This window comes from Brachypodium distachyon, chromosome 3, assembly GCF_000005505.3.
Source record: "Brachypodium distachyon strain Bd21 chromosome 3, Brachypodium_distachyon_v3.0, whole genome shotgun sequence".
Classification (NCBI taxonomy): domain Eukaryota; kingdom Viridiplantae; phylum Streptophyta; class Magnoliopsida; order Poales; family Poaceae; genus Brachypodium; species Brachypodium distachyon.
In genome coordinates, this window is record NC_016133.3 from 8,181,155 (window position 1) to 8,200,768 (window position 19,614).

Sequence of the window (19,614 nt, forward strand, 5' to 3'; positions counted from 1 at the left end):
TATGATACGATTCCGGCCGGCAGCCACCGTGTAGCCACATGAGAACTGAATATTTTTTTCCCAAAGAAATGTTTCTTTTTTTCATTTTGGAGGATTAGGGATTTTGATTTTACTTGGCCAGAAGGATTTGGAAGAGTCTTAAGTTCGAATAAAAAATGGAAAGGATTATATTCTTTTCCCTCCGTTTCTTTCATGTTATTATATATAAGTTTTTTCTAGTTTTTTCCTAAAGTAAACTTTTTTAAGGTAAAGTTTGATCAAGTATGTAGGAAAATCATCAACATCTACAACTCTAAATTAGCTTTATTAGATTTGTCGTTACATATACTGGTCCCATATTAATTGACTCAAATTTGTATCTATACTCAAAAAGCGTCTAGATACATGTAATATTTCGTCACTTAATATGAGACAAATGGAGTATATCTTTATAGTATACTTATTTGATATTGTCATTACATATATATCTTCCTAATATACTTATTTGATATTGTCCTATGATATAAAAAATGAGAGAAGATTGTATTATTCTTCCAGTCTTCTCTCCTATATAGCATATGGTTAATGTTTATGCTATCATCTACATAAGCTCCTTTTTTTTACAGCATCTACATAAGCTCCTTGTTGGCCCTAAAGGAATAACAGGACAATTGGATAATTTAAGAAGGCATCATCTTCAAAGAGCGCAAGATTTATTCCCCGCAAAAAAAAAACAGAGCGCAAGACTTATATAAAAGGATCCCTCGTTACCATCTTGGAAGTCACCGTGCAAACCAAAACTAGGAGTTCTTGATTTTAACCAACAAAATATATATTGTTCGGAGAAAAAAATCTTGTAAGGCCCAATATATGCAAAAGACCCAACGTTGGACCCAGCCATCACTGGATCGTTGGATCAAAAGATTACAAAAAGGTCCAGCGCTGGACGCGTCCAATACTTACTCCTTTTGCGTTGGGTCTTATAGGGCGTAATTTTTTTCCACATTGCTCACGTGTAGAAACATTTACATAAATATTTTATTTATTAATACTTGATCTGGGTCAGCCTCCTGTCGCAGTGGTATTACAGCCAGAGTCTGCCTTCTGTCATGATGGTAGATTGCTCCTTTTTGGTGGAGAGATATTCCGAAGTTACAGGAAATTTATAAGGCTTTACCAAATGCACTCTACAATGCAGTAAATGCATTACTTTTTTTGATGGAGAAGTGGTCAGGCAACCCTCTACAACATTCGTAGATCAGTACCAAGAGTTAAAGTGAACAATTTCACGGGCACTCTCTACAATTAATTATGGACAGTACCACACGACATTTGCTTTTTATGGAAAACTAGCCAATCACTTAGGAACCAGATATTGGCAAAGGTGGAGGAAATTGCACCGCGGGTCCATTAACTTGGCAACTATGTTTAGTTTCATCCATTAACTCGCAAATTTGAAAATCTCATCCATGAACTTGGCAAGTTGGTTCACATTGGTCCAAAATGCCGAATTCTGCCCAAACTATGCCACACTGGCTGCCGACGTGTGGCCATGCATGGTGTTTTTCACAATTTCCCGTAGGACGGAACTTTGCAGTTAACCCCCTGCCAATCTCAACTCGTCTATCCATGGTCCATAGCCCGACACGTTGTGTAAAAAAATTGCACGCATACCCTCATCTTCATTTGTAGGGGGTTAACTACAAAGTTCCGTCCCACATGAAATTGCGAAAAACACCTCGCGTGTCCACATCAGCAGCCAGCAAGGCATAATTTGGGCAGAATTCAGCATTTTGGACTAGTTTGAACCAACTTGCCAAGTTCATGGATGCACTTTTCAAATCTGCAAGTTTAATGGATGAAAGTGAACGTAGTTGCCAAGTTAATGGACATGCAATGCAATTTCCTCGCAAACATGGGTTATATTTTTTTTAGGGCATGCAACAAACATGTGTTATATGCACGGCCACCATTACAAAGTGTTGCTAGGTCACTAGGTCACGACATATCTTGGATGTCTGGTGCCAGGGTTCTTGGAAGATGGTGCTAGGAGTGGTCACCTACCGCATTGGCAACATCGCAGAGTGGAGGAACATCAACCCGGAGCCGACAAGAGGAGAGGGTGATAATGGACTATTTTTTTTGTTGGATATGTTAGAATTCCTGCTCCGACCATATGCCCATGGTGTTGCAACACATGATAATTTTATATATTGTTGCATTGGCGTAATTCAATTGTTGCAATCACCACATATTTCATTGGTAGTCTTGAACAAATTTTGTTGTAATCTTAAGTGTGTTAGTAGCATTTTTTTCCTTCTGATTTTGCTGTATTTGTTTTGTTAAACAAGTGTATTTTTTATGTCACAATAAGTTAATGTTTTGTTATAATCCCTCCAGCCGGAATTACTTGTCGTTGATTTAGTACAACTTTGTACTAAATGTGCGACAAATAATTCTGCCCCCGAGGGAGTATTAATATTGCAACCTTGCTGCAACCATTCCCAACTTAATTTTGTTGCATATATATGTTCTCTTCAATTGTTCTCTGGCTCGTCAAAAAGGGGATAGTCAAAGTTTACTTTTGAGCAACAATGTTTGTTGCAACGCCTATAATTAATTAGGCGGTACAATTAGTAATAGTGAATGAAATATAATTCTTTTTCATCGATATAGGAGATTAATTCGTTGCATTCAAACAAAAACAACATCAGTACAGTGACTTTCAAAACAGTACACATTCAAGTAGATAGCTAGGTATAGCTTGTCTCCTCAAATTTTTATCCATTTCAATTAATTAATTAACATATACGAGCCATCATACGTTTCATCTCAGCAAATCTACTGATGGACCATTTTAAATCGGCAAATCATGCATAACCTCTTGAACAATAACTGTCCCGTTTGACTTGAAGCAACTAGCTATATATATCCGAGGTCCTGCAGGTTATGAAGTTGTGATACCCGGCCATTTATATATAGCAAGTTTGGGCTATATATACATCATCGGAGCCATCCGAGGTCGAGTTTACTTGGATCATAGCTACCTGAAGGTGGTGGTGATGGCGGTGCTGCGGATCCAGGTACCTTTGCGAAGCGGCCTTTGACCCGCGGTCTCATCTCAGCGTAAGCTTTCCTGGACTCGTAGCGGATCTGCTTCTCGTAGCGCCGCCTCTTCTTCTTCTCCCTGTACCTCATGACCTTCGCCTCTCTCTCATGCATCGTGGGATGATGCGCCGCCACCATCATCATCTCCCCGTCGACAGCCATGATCGCCTCCCTTCCCATGGTGTCGCCAAATGTGCCCCCACCGAATGGCATCTGAACATCAACACAGTATTAGTCTTTCCCTCAAAAAAACACAGTATTAGTCATATGAGTGCAATTATGTAGTACTGGTATGATCATTCGTTCATTAATTCATTCGTTTCCTATACTCATTCCACCCAGAGTAACCGGCCCTGAACTTAATTGTTTTTGTCAACAGAAAGTAAGCACAGCTAGCTAGCTGATATAAGAAAAATGAGTGTAGATTCTAGATCAGATTGAACAATTAACATCTTTCATATGAAACCCAATAAGAAAAGTCAACAAAGATCAAACTCTGATCACGTAATTACCTAAAAAAAAAACTCTGATCACATAAAATGAGACCTAGCTAGGTATGCATGCATGCTTGACATTACACTAAATTAATAATCCGTTACACGGTTATCTACCGTGAAGTCGATGTAGACGCCCGCAAATGGTTGATACCGGAGACCGTGAAACCGGGCTCATGTTTTTTTTTTCAAAATCATTTTCAGTATATTAATTACTCCAAAAAAATCAAAATCATTTTCAGTGTTGAATTTTGATACTGTAGTTTGTTAGCTGCCTACCTGTGCTGATTGATTCAGTTATTCCTTTTTTTTGGTATCGCTTACATGCATTTCAAAATCTTCATTAATTTACTATGTCTGACTGTTCGAGTTTCCCCATAAATTCTGCATCAACTGATGCCCGGCCGACCGTTCTGCATGGACAGAAAAACAGGTCTGGAGATCGATCAGTTAATTTGCTGGTAAAAAAATGGAAAATAAATAAAGGAGGATAGGAGTACGGACAGTAATATTAATTGTTACCGCGGGTTTGGAGACTTAATTTGTCTCCAGCATTTTTTTTCGAAAAAGAAGGCATGCTCGATCGTGTCTTCCCATGTTTTTTGACACTTTTTAAACATAGATATGGACAAATTTCAGTCACTTAATATGAGATGGAGGGAGCAGTATATCGGCCAAATTTTATGGAGAGAGATTATTTCACGTACGTACTGGATAGCTTGGAGAGAGGAAGCTATACAGGCATATAGCAAGCAAATTAAAGACACAATCACACAAGTCTGGCCGGCAGTGGCTGCCGGGCAATTGATCGATCAAACTCACGATGGTCGGCGGCGGTGGCATCTGGAGCAGGTGCTGATCATCCATGAGTGGCCGGTTCAACTCGAACGTGCCGTGCCTATGCCCACCGTGAATCATCCCAGCAGCAGCTTGATCGTGCTCGGCCGGCTGCGGCAGCGGCGGGTTGTCCAGTCGGAGCCACGCCGCTGCCTGGCCCTGCACGCTGTGGTGGAAGAAGTCGTGGTACTCGACCGGCGGCGGCGATCGGTGATCATGAGCGGGCCAGCTGGCGCGCTGGTGGTGCGGGCAGTAGCTGCTGCCGGCGCACATGCCACATGTCGACATGGTAGCTAGTAGGAATTGGGTGAAGGTCAAGTGCTCGTTCGCTTGTGGTGTGTGGAGGAGAAGAAGGGAGTGAAGCTGTGGAGGAGCAGCTTCATGGGACTGAGCTAGCTAGGGCGGTCGCCGGTTGGTCTCCCCTTCCTTGTGCACTTCATATAGTAACTGGCTGGCTAGCTAACAAGGGAAAGAAAGATTCGACGGATCCAAGGATTAGCAAAAAGGCGATCCATCGACTGAATTGCACTAATGGGAGGGGCGGAATAGATATGAGCGATCGATCGACATGTCCCGGCCCTGGCCGGATTTCTGTCAAACGTATACGTGGAGGATCTCGAGCCACTTTTTTGGCCGGGAATAACCCACGGCACGCAGTAGTACATTCTAACCTAGCTAGGCCACACAGTTCGCCGAACTAGATATTTGTAGATATTTGTAGCTTTTAGGTACTCCGTGTGTGCCATGGGGACGCCGCGCCAGTCGGTTTTTTTTTTTACCAAAGTCACATAGTAGAATATATAATTATAAAATATATGACTTTAAAGATTTATATTTGACTTCTTCTCTTAGATAAGTATAATCAGTTTTTTTAGAACATAGATAAGTATAATCATATAAGAGTAGACAGTTTCTTTTCTTCCATTTATCAGTTGTCTATATAATCACACTTTTTCTTGATCAACTTTAATCATCACATGTTTCATGCTCAGATTCTCATTAGTTACAAAATTGACACTAACAGAGATATTAACTTATATGGTGTAATGAGTTTTGCTTTATTGTCTTCTAGGAGTATAGAAGTTGTGGAGCACGTAAGGAAGGAAAGCGCCTTTTCTTTTTTGAGCGGGCGGAAAGCCTGCCTTTTCTATAATAGTGTACATGTCTTATGTGTCGCTGTCAAGGGCATCAAGAAAGAAAAAAGGAAACAAAGGCCGATGGGAAAGGAAACCACAAGAATTCTAAAACGGAGAAAGTCATGTGAGGACAATTTGCCATATACCACCCTGGACATCGATTGATCATCGCAGCTACTACTATCGATGGCAATTGTTGTCAACCGCGTGGAACTCGTCTCCTCAATCCAACCTATAGGTCGACCATATCGAAGAGAGAAGTCGACTAATGACCACAAATGGGCTTACCGTCTTCTATGAAACCCTGTGACATTCGTCAATGATAATCAACGACAGGGAGAGGACAACTGTTAAAAAGAGAAGCAGACAGTACTTTTATCGTCGAAATTAAAGTTTTATATATGACTAATTCTAGTACAGTACCCCCAACAAATAATGGAGGTAGCCGCTAGCTGCTAATTAACTGAGTTGCACACTAGCCTGGAGGTAAAATGTGGAATCAGTAGTTGACTCACTTTTGTAATTAATATGTAAAATCTTACAATATGTTACTATCGACGGATCGAATCCCGCTTTTTTTCGCGGGAAGGGTGGGGGGGGGGGGGGGGGCTTATGAATATCCCAGTCATTTACCATATGGGATTTTTTTTAATCGAAATTTGGAATTATTTTTCCTTTTGAAGATGATTATGCACTGCAGATATTGTAATATTGTAAATACAACGATAATGAGCTCATGTAAAATGCACCCTGTTGTGGTGATCTCTCAAACCTAGCATCATATAGAAGAGCCGTGGATCCAAACGTCCACACTGCATTCATCCATTCATAGAAGCCTACACCCATGGCAGTGATCGAATCCCATCTACGGGAGAAACCGTCTTTGCCTCTGGCCTCCGGCAAAGCCCGTCGGCAAAGGATTCTTTGCCGGCGGCTTTCGCACGGGTCCGTCGGTGAAGCCTTTACCGGCGGCCGAAACAACAGCCTCCGGCAAAGAAAAGGAGATCATGGCCGGCGGTGCCGTTAACGGCTAGGCCCACATGTCGGGCTTCGCCGGCGGCCAAGGAAAAAGCCGCCGGCACAAGCCTGACACATGGCTTCTTCCGGGCCGGCCACGCGTGGGCGCGGTGGCCCACGTGTCGGCGCCTTTGCCGGCGGCCAGCTAAAACGCCGCCGGCAAAGGGTGGGCACGTGGCACGCCACGAGCCGGCCACGCGTGCCATGGTGTGGCCCACCTGTCGGCCTTTGCCAGCGGCCAGGTAAAAAGCCGCCGGCAAAGGCACGACACGTGGCACGCCCTGAGCCGGCCACGCGTAACAGATCGTGGCCCACCTGTTAGTCTTTGCGGGCGGCCGGCGACAATGTCGCTGGCAAAGGGTGGACACGCGGCACGATCTGGTGCGTGCCCGCGCTCAGCCTTTGCCGGCGGCCAGGACTGTGGCCGTCGGCAAAGATTTTTTTTTATCGCAGCAATTAGAAATATTTTGACAGCATATATATACAGATATATATCCAGACACATCACAACAATACATCGACACAAAATCATAGACGTATCCACATATAGCAGACACATCACAGCAATACATCGACACAAAATCATAGACGCATCCACATATAGCATTCACATCACAAGCATATAAACATCTCATGAAAGTCCGAAAACATCACATATCTCACAACAAAAGTATTACAAGTGTTCATCACATGGTAGCAACATATTACAAGTGTTCATACATGAAAAGAAGGTGACTCGGGCACCTTCAACATCCACCACCCATTGCACCAGTAGAAACCTATGAAATAGAGTTGGAATAGCATAGTTAGATATAAATAAAGGCATTGAAGTGACAATTGTAGTATTTGAAGCGGAACTTGGCCATTTGGCTCAAAAATGGTGCAATGGTCATATAAATGAGCCAAATGGCCCAGAAATACCACCAAGGCACCATTTTGGAGCCATTACGGCTCATTTGCCTCCAAGATGGTGCCATGGTCGCATAAATGAGCCAAATGGCCCAAAAATGCCACCAATCCACCATCTTGGCTCCAAAACGAGCCATTTGGCTACATTATACCACCATGGAATCATTTTTGAGCAAATATGACTCATTTAGCTCCAAAAATGGCACTAAGACACCATTTTGGAGCCAAATGATCTCGAGATGAGACAAGTTTGTGGCAACTTACCCGAGTCAGTGCCCAGGAGCAGGTGACTGGCCAAGAGGGTTGCCTCTAGCAAGGCTTGTGTGTGAAGAAGGGTTGTTCGAGCCACGGCTGGATTGATGTTGTTTCACAGATGATTAGGCATTGACCCCCACCCTCAACGAAAGCAAGAAAATTCATGAATGGAGATTGAAATGTTTCGAGTGAAATCACCGGAGTCTGTGGAGAAGGCTGTGGAGCATGCTCAATCTGGAGATTGACGAACGCCAAGTCGAACGGCGGTGGTGCTGTAGGCGGCTCTTGAGAGGTGGCAGCGAGGTACGACTGCATATTGAAAAGACAAAGAGTTGCAGTTACGAAACTAATACCACGCTTTCTTGGCTAATATGTGCGGTAAACATACCCTAAGGTGGTCGTACTGAGCCCTCGGTGCGGCCTGCATCTAAGCCTGCATCTGAGCCATCTTCCTTAGTATTTTGTTACTAGCTTGTCACCAAAATTTGGGTTTCCATGTCACTTTACTGTATCATAGTGTTGTATTAGGACATGTCAACATGAAAAAGCAAACATCTACCCAAGTCCTCAACGGATTCGGCTCCGTCCGTCCAAATTGCGACTTTTCCCCCTCTAATTCCAGAACGTTCGTGCAGGTTAGTCTAGTTTGTGAAGGATGTGCAACCTCAGATACTTGGATTGTGTTTTCCTCTTAACACCATCTCTATGTACCCATTTGATGACATCATCCAAGATTTCAAGTTCTCTAGACCATCCGTCGTGTGATTTGAGGCATCGCCCCCTCCTGCGGGCCTCGTGGCGTCTACGGGGTAGCTTTTCACCAAAATATTGGTTTTCCTGATGTTTTTCTATTACTTAGTGTTCTATTGCCACATGGGCACATGTAAAACAAAAAATATACCCCAAGCCCTCACATAATTCTTCTCTCTCGGTCCGAATTGCGTGTTTTCCTCACGCTAGGGCTTGGGTTTGAATGTTCCTTAGTGTTTTGTTACTAACTTTTCACCAAAACTTGGGTTTCTATGTCACTTTACTATATCATAGTGTTGTATTAGGACATGTCAACATGAAAAAGCAAACATCTACCCAAGTCCTCAATGGATTCGGCTCTGTCCGTCCGAATTGCGACTTTTCCCCCTCTAATTCCAAAACGTTCGTGCGGGTTAGTCTAGTTTGTGAAGGATGTGCAACCTCAGATATTTGGATTGTGTTTTCCTCTTAACACCATATTTATGTACCCATTTGATGACATCATCCAAGATTTCAAGTTCTCTAGACCATTTGTCGTGTGATTTCAGGCATCGCCCTCTCCTGCGGGCCTCGTGGCGGCTACAGTGTAGCTTTTCACCAAAACTTGTGTTCTCAAGTCACTTTACTCTATTTTTGTGTTCTACTAGCACATGGGGACATGAAAAACCAAAAAGCTACCCAAGTCCCCAAAGAATTCTGCTCCGTCCCTCCGAATTGCGACTTTCCCCCCTAAGTCTGGAACTTCCGTGCGGGTTCGTCTAGTTTGTGAAGGAAGTGCAACCTCAGATACTTGGATTGTATTTTCCTCTTAACACCATCTTAATGTACCCATTTGATGACATCATCCAAGATTCCAAGTTCTCTAGATCATCCGTGGTGTGATTTGAGGCATCACCCCCTCCTGCGGGTCTCGTGGCGTCTACGGGGTAGCTTTTCACCAAAACATTGTTTTTCCTGATGTTTTGCTATTACTTAGTGTTCTATTACCACATGGGCACATGTAAAAAAAAAATCTACCCCAAGCCCTAACCGAATTCTTCTCCCCTGGTCCGAATTGCGTGTTTTCCTCACTAGGGTTTGGGTTTTAATGTTCCTTACTGTTTTGTTACTAGCTTTTCACCAAAACTTGGGTTTTCATGTCACTTTACTATATCATAGTGTTGTATTACGAGATGTCAACATGAAAAAGAAAACATCTACCCCATGGACCGACTAAATTATGTCCCGTCGGTCTGAATTGAGACTTTTCCCCTCAAGTGTGAAACATTCATGCCCATTCGCTAATATTGTTTGCAAAGGAAGTGTCACATCAGGGCTATCAATTTGATTTTACCATGAACACACCCTTCATTTACATTTACATGGCACACCATGCACAAGGGGAAAGCCGGGAAACCATTTGTTTCGTCATTTCATGCGTCGATGAACCGATCAACCAATTAACTCACGGCCGCCGGCAAAGAGTAATTAGTTTTTCTTATTTTTTAAGTGCAAACTGGTTTTATCTAAACAACAATATATATTGCTCTATGTTTTTACAATATGGTTGATTTTCATCACAACCAAACGAAGAAAAGGAAAAATAACATCATTTGCCGGCGGCTATTATATGGGCCTTCGGCAAAGAAACTTTTGCCGGCGGCTACTTATCGGGGCCGCCGGCAAAGAGTTATTTTCTTCTTTTTCGTTTTGTTCAATTCGAACGGAGACTTTCGAAAAATAAAATAAAAAAATTGGCCTTTGCTAGCGGCTATTTATCGTGGCCGCCGGCAAAGGGTTATTTCTTTCTTTTTAATTCGTACTCACGCGTCTAAATTTGAACGGAATGCCGCGGGAAAAAAAAATCACTTTGCCGCCGGCAAAGATAGTTTTTTTTTCTTCCCCGCCGGCCGTTTCGCCCGCCGTTAACCTCGCACGTGGGCCCACATGCAGGGTCTATTTGCCGGCGGCCGTCCTTTGCCGACGGCCTTTCTGAAGATTTGTCGGCGGCCCACCCTATGCTGTGGGTGTTTTTGCCGGCCCACAGCATAGTGCCTCTTTGCTGGCGGCCCGATAGAAAGCCGCCGGCAACGTCGTGTTTTCCCGTAATGCCAGTCCATCTCGGCCCCTGGGCAAGCACAACCATACAACTAATTCGATCTAGCATGTATGTATCTTGATGTCGATTGGCTGCAGGAATGCTATAGCTTGATTGTGTGAGCATCTTTGATCCACAAATCAGTCTCACAAGTCGTTCTCGATCGGGACCTATCCTGTGCGTGTGTGGAGGTCATGAAAAGAAGGCAAATTGATACAATAATTCGACTCGTACGATGCCATCGACCTTCATTTCTGCAAGCCCCAGAATTGATGATCCATCTGGTGGGCACTGGACGGGCTCTGGCCTGGCTGACTAAAAGCGCGCAAATGTATTCCATAAAGCTGAAGATGCAGCAGGCGAGGCGAGCCACCGGAATCCTCGCCTTTTTTTGTCTTTCCTTAAAGCGAAGCAAAACGATCCACACACAATATATCCTGGGGTATGCGAGGGCGCGCATATGGGTTGCAGGCATCAACACCACACAAGTAATATCCATCTCCGGCCACCACAGCCTCATCGATCGATCCCTTCTTCTCCAACTTTTTCATATCTTAGCTTCCCCCACATGATAGATAGATACAGCTACAAACACCCATGGCCACCACCGTGCGTACACATGGGTGAGATACCACCTAGGGGTTCCGCCCTGAAATGGAAGCAAAAGCTATACCACAAAAAGAAACAAAAGACAATTCTAGTATTCCCGTGGAAGGATATGTGGATGGAGCTGGGATGCTCCCCACTTTCATTGCCTCATCTCAATTAGTTTTTCTTTTCATATTGTCTAAACACTGGGTTCCATACGGTTAAAAGATAACGAAAGAAAATTTCATCTCACATACTGTAGAGTTCATACAAATACGGAGTGTAAATTTACTGCACAAGGCTAACAAAAACGAATCCGAAGCCTGCAGGGACAAGTTCCAACGAACAAAAGAGTTCACAAATGCATTTTAGTTAGTTCATGTGAATGCAAACCATATCGCCTTTAACACCCAACCGAATGAGTTCCCACCGATGTTCACAGTGAAGTCCATAAGTAATTTTTGCAGATCATCCTAATGGCGTCGCAATATATCTGTGCATGGTCCGGTGCAGGCTTCCATGAAGTCTGGATGCCGAAGAAGGTTGGGATGGACTGAATTGGGTCCACATGCACAGTTATGCAGCCCATGTATTACAGTTTCACGAGGTCATGCCGATTCCAGGTTTAGGGAGTGCTGGGATTATTGAGAATATAAATATACTATTGCCTGACCTCTTTCCATCAGTTTGGATTTTTGGTTCAGTTGGCCAGTGCATCAATCTAATATAGTATCAGAGTCAAGAGGTCTTAATAAAAAAAAAAATTCTGCGGGCTACACCGAACCCACGCTAAGGACTAAAATAACCTAGACGTGAGGGGAGTGTTGAGAATATAAATATATTGCCTAATCTCTTTCCATCAGTTCGGACTTTTGATTCAGTTGGCTAGTGCATCAATCTAATAGTATAGGTTTGTAACCTTGAAAGCTGACGGGTTTCTGTTTCATCCCACGATCAAACTCATGGGGATTAAGTATACCCATCCCTGTCCCGTAATAGCATAAAAACCAACGGGATAAAGGTTTCGGGACCTTGCTGACATCTTGAAACTTCTCGGTTGCATTGAAACTTGTACAGAGATATACTCTTTTAAGCACTAAACTTCTTTTTTCAATGTACATGCGAAAGTCACCGTTTTTTGTGAGTGAAAATAGTTGATTACCGTAGCAAAGTGACAAACTAATACATTTCCCCTTAATTTGTTTGCTCTGATAGTATATCTTGGTGAGTGGAAAATAATTTCACAGTACACGTTCTTAAGTGCAAATAATTGTAAAGGAGATTGTGGTTCTTTTTCTTTTTTTGAGCGAAAGGAGATTGTGGTTCTGAAAGTGATTGTTAGTTTCGAGCTGAAAACTAGGGTACAGGCCCAGCTGAAAGCAGCCCAGCGGTCCATGCTTATGCTACTAGCTCATTAACACGCCTGGTACTGGTACCCGTGTTCTCGGAACTTCTAAATTGTTTTAGGACTGTTTTATTACTCGGTGTTAAAAAAAAAGTGCAAACATCCCCTGAGCAGGACGAGGGAGCAGAACCAAGATAAGGCAGAAAGGACACATACACCCGGGACCCTCCTGCAAACCCGGAAGTGAAGGAGAGAGCAACACCATTACCACCCACCACCCTCCTCCTCACCGGCTCCGTCGTCCATTCCCCCCACTCGCCCCACCGTATCTCTCCCCCCAAGAAACCAACCCGCAATCCAGGACTGCCGGGCAGAAGAGAATGCTGGAGGGGAAGGCGCTGGTGGAGGACACGGACATGCCGGCGCGGATGCAGGCGGCGGCGACGTCGGCCGCCTCCCGCGCGCTCGACCTCTTCGACGTCGCCGACTGCCGCGCCATCGCCGCCCACATCAAGACGGCACGTACTCCATCTCTCTCCCCTATCGATTCGTCCGTCCTTGCTGAAAGATCTGGTCTTTGGTTCGATTCTGTGCGTGGGCAATCAATCCACGGTTTCTTTCTTCCCCCCCGCAGGAGTTCGACAAGCGGTACGGCGTCGGGTGGCAGTGCGTGGTGGGCGCCAACTTCGGCTGCTTCTTCACCCATTCCAGCGGCACCTTCATCTACTTCTCCCTCGAGCGCCTCACCTTCCTCCTCTTCAGGGCCGCCGCCGCCGCCGCCGTGGCTTCTTGATGCGCCGGGGATGTCCTGATCTGCTCCTAGGAGATCCAGCCACCGGCAACGCCAGCTTCAGACTTCGGAGATTGTACCTGTATCTGTATGCTCGCTCAATTCAAATGTGCCCAATTTGTACATAGTTCACCATGTTCGCTCAATCGTGGAAATCCTAGCAAAGCTTCCTTGATGTTATTCTTGTTCTAGATCCTACCGATTTCAACTTGTGAGGGCGCCTCATCTTGTCTGATATTTACTTTCTGTTTTACTTTTGGGCCAAAACCACCGTTCACGCTTAGACGGATGCCCTAATAGTTGTTATTCAGTCAGTGTGGATGATTGTAGAAGGATGCAGCGTGCAAGTTGAGAAATGATTTCTTTTCTTCCCTTTCTGTGCTGAAGCGACAAAATGCGCCCTTTCTGTGCTGAAAACGAAAGAAGAACGCCTGCACCGCGACAACGATTGACATGAGAAGATACGCAAGAAGTAGACCTCCTCTACTGGATTTTGTTTCCTTTCGTTTTAAAAGCTTAACGTCCAGCTGAATTTGTTGCATCCAGTGGCGTGACCATGACTAGTGAACAACCAACAACCTGTGCTGATTTCATCCCGTCTGCGGTGGTGTCTCTTCTGCAAAATTTGGAACTCTTCTAACTGGTACAGTAGTACTATGCAATGCTGGCTCCCGAGCACTGTTTTTGAGTGTCTGTAAAAGCAGTTCGGCTACTTGGTTCTGCGGAATGGGGATATGCTGCCTTGGATCTCAGCATTCAACGAAGAGCTTCAGTAGTCACGGCGTCAACCCTCCTCTCCAATCTTCACCCCTCTCTTCTGTCTCAGGAAGCCTCGGATATGTACACAAGTTTTTTGGTTTCAACCATTTGCGCAAGTCAGCCATCCAACAATCCGTGATGTAACTGTATAGAGGTACTATGAGACTGCCAGTCCTCTAACATGTGCTAGGATTGTGTTTTCTGTTTTCAAACTCTAACCATGTAGGAGTATATTGATTATATTGAGATGGACAGAAGCAAAGGTCTGATTTATTTATAAAATTGGAATACATATATCTGCAACGCATTTCGTCGAAAATGCTACAGACAGGACACCCGATGTTTACCCCAACATCACTTTATTTAAAGTACACTCGTGAATACAAGAACATATATGCATCAGATTATGCTGACAAATATTAAGCTACATCTGCGACAAGGTCCTGGATCACAGTTCGAACTGCAATAGGGATTCGAACCGAGTGAGTACTGTCATCTAACCATGTGAGGCTCCCAAAAGTGTACCCACCTTGCACTCTCTGCCTCGCCTTGAACGCCACACGGAATGTCGCGTTTCTGCTGCCATCTTTGGTGAATTTGATCACCGATGGCTCCACGGACATGTCAACCCCTGCTGGAGATTCGATTGCTGCCCAGTAAGTTGCTTCGGCTTGCCCGACATTCGTGACAGTGCGCTGGACCGTGATGAAGTCCTTGAGGTCCGGCACGGCAATGGACGGGAGGTTCAACTGGTACTGACATTTAACCTTTGAGCCAGATGTGCAATTCTTGGAATACTCTCTTGCATCCATGTCATAGACCAGCCCAGGATCCGCGGCCCTGTCCGGGTTCATGTGGCCACCGCCGAAGTCAAAGGGGTCAGCCACTTTCCTTGGAACTCCCTCAGCTTGGATTGGCATGCCGAAACGATCAACCACGGACGCTGCAGGAAACTAAGAGTTACTACTTAGTACTCCTTCAGGAGTAATCGCTTGCAGCACCGTGGCAAGGCAAAACAATTCTGCAACTCTTTCAATATAGATTTCTTGTCGAATATGAACGCTTGCCTGTGGTGACGATTGCAGACTTGATCATGGCAGGTGACCAGTGGGGGTAAACTGACTTGAGCAGCGCCGTGACTGCCGAGACATGAGGGCATGCCATGGATGTACCGGAGTTGAACGCGTAGGAGTCGCCATTGGCTGCCAAGATGCTGACTCCAGGTGCAGCTACATCAGGCTGTTCAAACATATTTTAGACAAACTTTAAATTTTGGAACATTCAGAAATCAGAAAGGTTAGCTGCGAACGTGAATATTGCTTAGTTGTTTCTGGGGAGAGGTAAGAGGTTGATACCTTCAATATCGCAGGAAAAGTCTCGCTCGGGCCTCTGGACGAGAACGCAGCAACCCTCGGTGACAGCACCCCGTTTCCAGTAACGGTCATGGTGGGCGACACTTTCACCACCGGTGTCCTTGAATGACATAGAACAGCAGTGAATCGTAGGACAATACTCCCTCCGTCTCATATTAAGTCCAAATACAAATATATCTATGCTTAAAAAACATATAGAATTCTAGATACATGTAATAAAAAGTCACTTAATATGGGACCGAGGAGTACAAGATAGCTTCAACTTGTTTCAGATACTGAGCCGAATTTGATATTCGTTCTTACCTTGTGCTGGTCTGCATGTAGAAGATTATTCTGCGTGCCATTTCAAAGTCCACCAATACGCAGGGGATAGTTCCCTTGCACGCGGTCACGGAGTCGAGGTTATTGGCAGTGTACTGCGCAAATATGAGGCCCTTTGCGCGGGCCTCCACGGTAATGTTGATAATAGCGCCAAGTGCATCTCGAGGCGGCGTGCTCAGCATGACCGTCGGCGCATAGAAGAGGATGATTTTACCAGTGACGTTGCTCGTACCGCCATCCAAAGTACTACTATTAAATATTACATCACTGGGTCAGGACCCAACGTTATATAGAAACTGTTTCGATCAAACGTGGTCAGGGGAGAATTTCATTTCGTTACCCTATCCAAACAAGTTCCTGGAAGTCGCTACTGTTTCCAGAGTAAAAGGATTGCCCCTACAATTGAAATCAAAATAGCACAAAAGTCCGCTTCATCAGCCTATAAAAAGGTGTCCATCGCACAATAGTAAACTAAGAATTAAAAAAAAAAGATTTAGCTTATACGTGCCACCAGCTTTTCATTGTTCCCGAATGTCATCAAGGTCGGGAAAGACCGATCAATCGTGCTCGCGGCCACCGTCGTGACCCATGGCACGGCATTCTGCACCGTCTGCGGCATGGGGCCATAGTTCCCTGCAGCGAACACCACGGAGATACCTCGCTCCACAGCATGCAGAGTTTCCATGAATTCCGAGGAGCCTCCCAGCGAGAGTGACAAGACGTCCACGCCGTCGTTTATGGCGTCATCAATGGCCTTAAGGATCCCTGCGCTAGTTCCACCGCCTGTCGTGCCGCTTTGGCCCCACAACACCTTGTAGATAGCCAGCCTAGCGCGTGGCGCCCCGCCGCGCGCCACGCCAGCGGCCAGACCGTTGTAGCTCTCGTTCCACACCTGGCCGCCGGCGATGGTCGAGGCTACATGCGTGCCGTGGCCTTTGAGGTCCCTCGGCGACATGTACTCGCCCTTGAGGCTGTCGGCGTCAACATCTTTGGAGTACCACCGTGCGCCAATGATTTTTCTGTTGCAGCTCGTGACGTTGAACGCTTCACCCACCTGACAGGTGCCCTTCCACCGTGCCGGGACAGGGCCGTACCCGGTGTCGTCAAAGCTGCGCGATTCAGGCCATATGCCTGTAATAACACATCGATTAATTGGGAGCCAAGTCATGTGCTTAACCATCAACTATTGGATCCAGTTGTCATTCTTTCTTTTGTGTGTGTGTACGTGTGTGGTCGCAAACCTGAGTCGACGACACCGATGATGACATCTTCGCCATACTTTGCTTTCTGGAGGAGGCCTGATTCTTGTGGTGGTTTGTAGTAGTCCATGCCAAGGAAGTCCCAGCTTCGAGTTGTGTGGGCTTTGTGATAGGTGTTTGGCCTCACGCTGATAACTTCAGGCAATTCTGCACACGAAGAGCATTCTGATTAGTTTCTATCGATCATTCAAGTAAAGGTACTATAAAAGTCTACTACGATACGGTATTAACTTAGTTTGATTATTACGTACTTGCGAGGATCTCAGCTTGGGATTCGGTTAGCATGGCAGCGAATCCAGAAAATCCGTGCCTGTAACTGTAAACTATCGACTTCAAGGCTTCATCCTTGCTGTTGCACAAATAAATATGAAAGCACAAGATATGAGTTGTCATTTATTTATGGGATAATGGAAGTAAATTAACAACATGAATCTTACTTTCAAGTTATAAATCTGTAAGCTACAACATGAGTTACTAGATTTGTAGTACTAGTACATACCTCCCAAGAACAGAGGTCAGTACGTCATGGTGCGACACGGTGACCTCAGATGGATCATCATGTTGCTTCTGCCCCATGTACACAATGTAGACCTGAAATTTCGAACGCTCAATTAATTCAGGAATCAATGACAGTAGGTTTGTTATAAAAGAAAAATGCAAATTTCTGTTCGAAGCATCTTACTTTGCTCGAGGCATTAGCAGAAAGGGGAAGAAGCAGGAGTGACAGTAGCAGAGCAGAACAGAAGGCTGATCTCAGATCCATGATTGATTCTGAGGGGTTTGCTCTTGTGATTTGGTGTCCTTGTGCTGCTCCTGTTCACGTATGTATGCATGTATTTATAGCAGCCATGGACAAGCATGAGTTGGAAGAACAGTTGAAAAGAAAATAAGTTTCTGGTTTACGTGCTGTTAGATTGCATGCGACAAATTAAGAGTAAAAATCCAGGTTCACATTGAAATCATACATGTGCTTTGATTTGTCAACAATGAAGACTAACTAAGATTTTTCGCGAAAAAAAAAGAAGACTAGCTAAGATTGATCCCGAGAAACTTTTGCAATTGCGTCCATGATTTAAGATGATTTTGCATGGATATTTAAGGGAAAAAAAGATGAGACAGAGTAATGTCATCAGGCATTTAAGCGATTGAGGATGAATCATCTACTTCAATCTTTGCTGGTTCTTAAATAATCTTCTTCTTTTAATCTTTCCGGCATATTTACTTGACAAAGTTACCAAAAACAATGTCTGGTATTATTTTGGAATATTCAATATTCTATTTGATAAATATTTAACAGCTTTGGTTTGTTTCTCCATGAAACATATATAATTCAGATGATTTTTTAAATGTTTAAATGTTTTCTTAAATAATATTCTCTCCGATCCTAAATCGTTGCCGTTGTTTTAGTATAAGCTAGATGATTTTTTAAGAAATATAAAATTCCAAAAATGAGCCTACAATATTTTCAGAACTTATCGGTGCCACTTTCAAACTTTCAGATTTCGGTGAGGTATTTCTCTAAATTTAAAATATGAATGAAATGGAACACCATACATCCAAATGCCACTTTCAAACTTTCAGATTCGGGCGAGTACTATGCAGATAATCTTTAGATAATCTGAAAAACTCCAAACTACTAAACATATTTTAGAGTCCCCCTGCTGGAGTTTGATTGCTTCTCAATGTATTTAGTAGTTCGGAGTTTTTCAGATTTCAATATAATTTACAGTCGCCCAACACGTATATGGACATGGAGACGAGAAATTTCAACCTTTTTTCCAGTGTGACCTTTTCAGCGGTAGGATAAAAGAAGAAACTTAGAAACTTCAAAGTACAGCACATCGCTTCCAATCTTGTCACCCTAACTAGATTCACAGATTTAGCATGTTCCGATGACATAAGGGCGCACAACAGAAAATGGTACTTCTTCCGTTCACAAATAAGTGTAATTCTAGGTTTGTCCTAAGTCAAAGATGTCAAGGTTTGGCCAACTTTATTGAAAAACGTAGCAACATTTATGACCCCAAATTAGCATCTTTAGTTTGAAATGTAGTTTCATAATATACCAATTTGATGTCATATATGTTGCTACTTTTTTCAACAAAGTTGGTCAAAATTAAAAAAGATTGACTTAGGACAAAACTAGATGTACATTGATTTGTGAACGGAGAGAGTATCTAAGAAATTCCAAGCTCGGCAGTGCCAGTGCCAGCTTCCTAGACCAACCAGTGTCGACATGACAGATTAAAGGTAAAAAACAATGTTCACCCGGAAAGCATACGTGTGCCTTTTTTTAGAAGGTTGGTTCCCGCGATTCGATTAGAAGAAATAATTTGACTCCGTTTATAAGGAAAACTAGGCGTAAAAATCATATAAAGTACGGCTTATTCAAAAAAGTCCTACGAAAATCTCGACGGATACCAAGCTACCTAACAAAACTAAGTACAGATCAAAACAGCTGACGCACAAGCCGCACCCAAAAATCTACCACCGCCCCAAGGATGCCGCCATCTCTGGCACCGACGAGGCTAGTGCAAGGTTTTTCACCCGCAGCCACCACAAACCCATCGCGGACAGAGAAGCCAACGTCACTAATTGTCAGTCCCACACACGAGCG

General features: G+C 44.1%; 3 protein-coding genes across 4 annotated transcripts; 1 reads left to right on the forward strand and 2 right to left on the reverse strand.

Annotated features, from left to right (window-relative positions):
* Positions 1 to 2,697: 2,697 nt before the first annotated feature.
* Positions 2,698 to 4,931, reverse strand: LOC100844472 (transcription factor GHD7). The gene is made up of 2 exons (XM_003571145.4): positions 4,404 to 4,931; positions 2,698 to 3,300 (listed from the first exon to the last, which is right to left on the reverse strand). Exons 1-2 carry the CDS (start codon positions 4,704 to 4,706, stop codon positions 2,983 to 2,985), a joined length of 621 nt encoding a protein of 206 aa, XP_003571193.1. The 5' UTR covers positions 4,707 to 4,931; the 3' UTR covers positions 2,698 to 2,982.
* A 7,711-nt stretch (positions 4,932 to 12,642) lies between these two features.
* LOC100846114 (dynein light chain LC6, flagellar outer arm) lies at positions 12,643 to 13,652 on the forward strand. The gene is made up of 2 exons (XM_003572276.4): positions 12,643 to 13,013; positions 13,130 to 13,652. Exons 1-2 carry the CDS (start codon positions 12,876 to 12,878, stop codon positions 13,286 to 13,288), a joined length of 297 nt encoding a protein of 98 aa, XP_003572324.1. The 5' UTR covers positions 12,643 to 12,875; the 3' UTR covers positions 13,289 to 13,652.
* A 642-nt stretch (positions 13,653 to 14,294) lies between these two features.
* LOC100822450 (subtilisin-like protease SBT3.9) lies at positions 14,295 to 17,838 on the reverse strand. 2 transcript variants are annotated; one of them, XM_003572282.3, is made up of 10 exons: positions 17,680 to 17,838; positions 17,497 to 17,588; positions 17,249 to 17,346; positions 16,980 to 17,144; positions 16,247 to 16,869; positions 16,079 to 16,134; positions 15,721 to 15,984; positions 15,400 to 15,517; positions 15,112 to 15,283; positions 14,295 to 14,987 (listed from the first exon to the last, which is right to left on the reverse strand). In XM_003572282.3, the coding sequence occupies exons 1-10, from the start codon at positions 17,758 to 17,760 to the stop codon at positions 14,464 to 14,466; spliced, it is 2,193 nt and encodes a 730-aa protein (XP_003572330.1). In that variant the 5' UTR covers positions 17,761 to 17,838; the 3' UTR covers positions 14,295 to 14,463. The 2 variants fall into 2 exon arrangements, with proteins under 2 accessions (XP_003572330.1, XP_014756279.1); XM_014900793.2 differs by having other exon boundaries at positions 15,721 to 15,987.
* Between the last annotated feature and the right edge of the window lie 1,776 nt (positions 17,839 to 19,614).

Bases quoted from the DNA above. Each gene is read 5' to 3' on its own strand.
- LOC100844472 (XM_003571145.4), bottom strand. From the start codon at position 4,706: ATGTCGACATGTGGCATGTGCGCCGGCAGCAGCTACTGCCCGCACCAC. The intron at 3,301-4,403 runs GTGAGTTTGATC...GTTGATGTTCAG, and splicing joins TGCCACCGCCGCCGACCATC to ATGCCATTCGGTGGGGGCAC.
- LOC100846114 (XM_003572276.4), top strand. From the start codon at position 12,876: ATGCTGGAGGGGAAGGCGCTGGTGGAGGACACGGACATGCCGGCGCGG. The intron at 13,014-13,129 runs GCACGTACTCCA...TCCCCCCCGCAG, and splicing joins TCGCCGCCCACATCAAGACG to GAGTTCGACAAGCGGTACGG.
- LOC100822450 (XM_014900793.2), bottom strand. From the start codon at position 17,760: ATGGATCTGAGATCAGCCTTCTGTTCTGCTCTGCTACTGTCACTCCTG. The intron at 17,145-17,248 runs GTACGTAATAAT...CTTCGTGTGCAG, and splicing joins CCAAGCTGAGATCCTCGCAA to AATTGCCTGAAGTTATCAGC. The intron at 15,284-15,399 runs GTATCAACCTCT...ATGTTTGAACAG, and splicing joins CTTTTCCTGCGATATTGAAG to CCTGATGTAGCTGCACCTGG.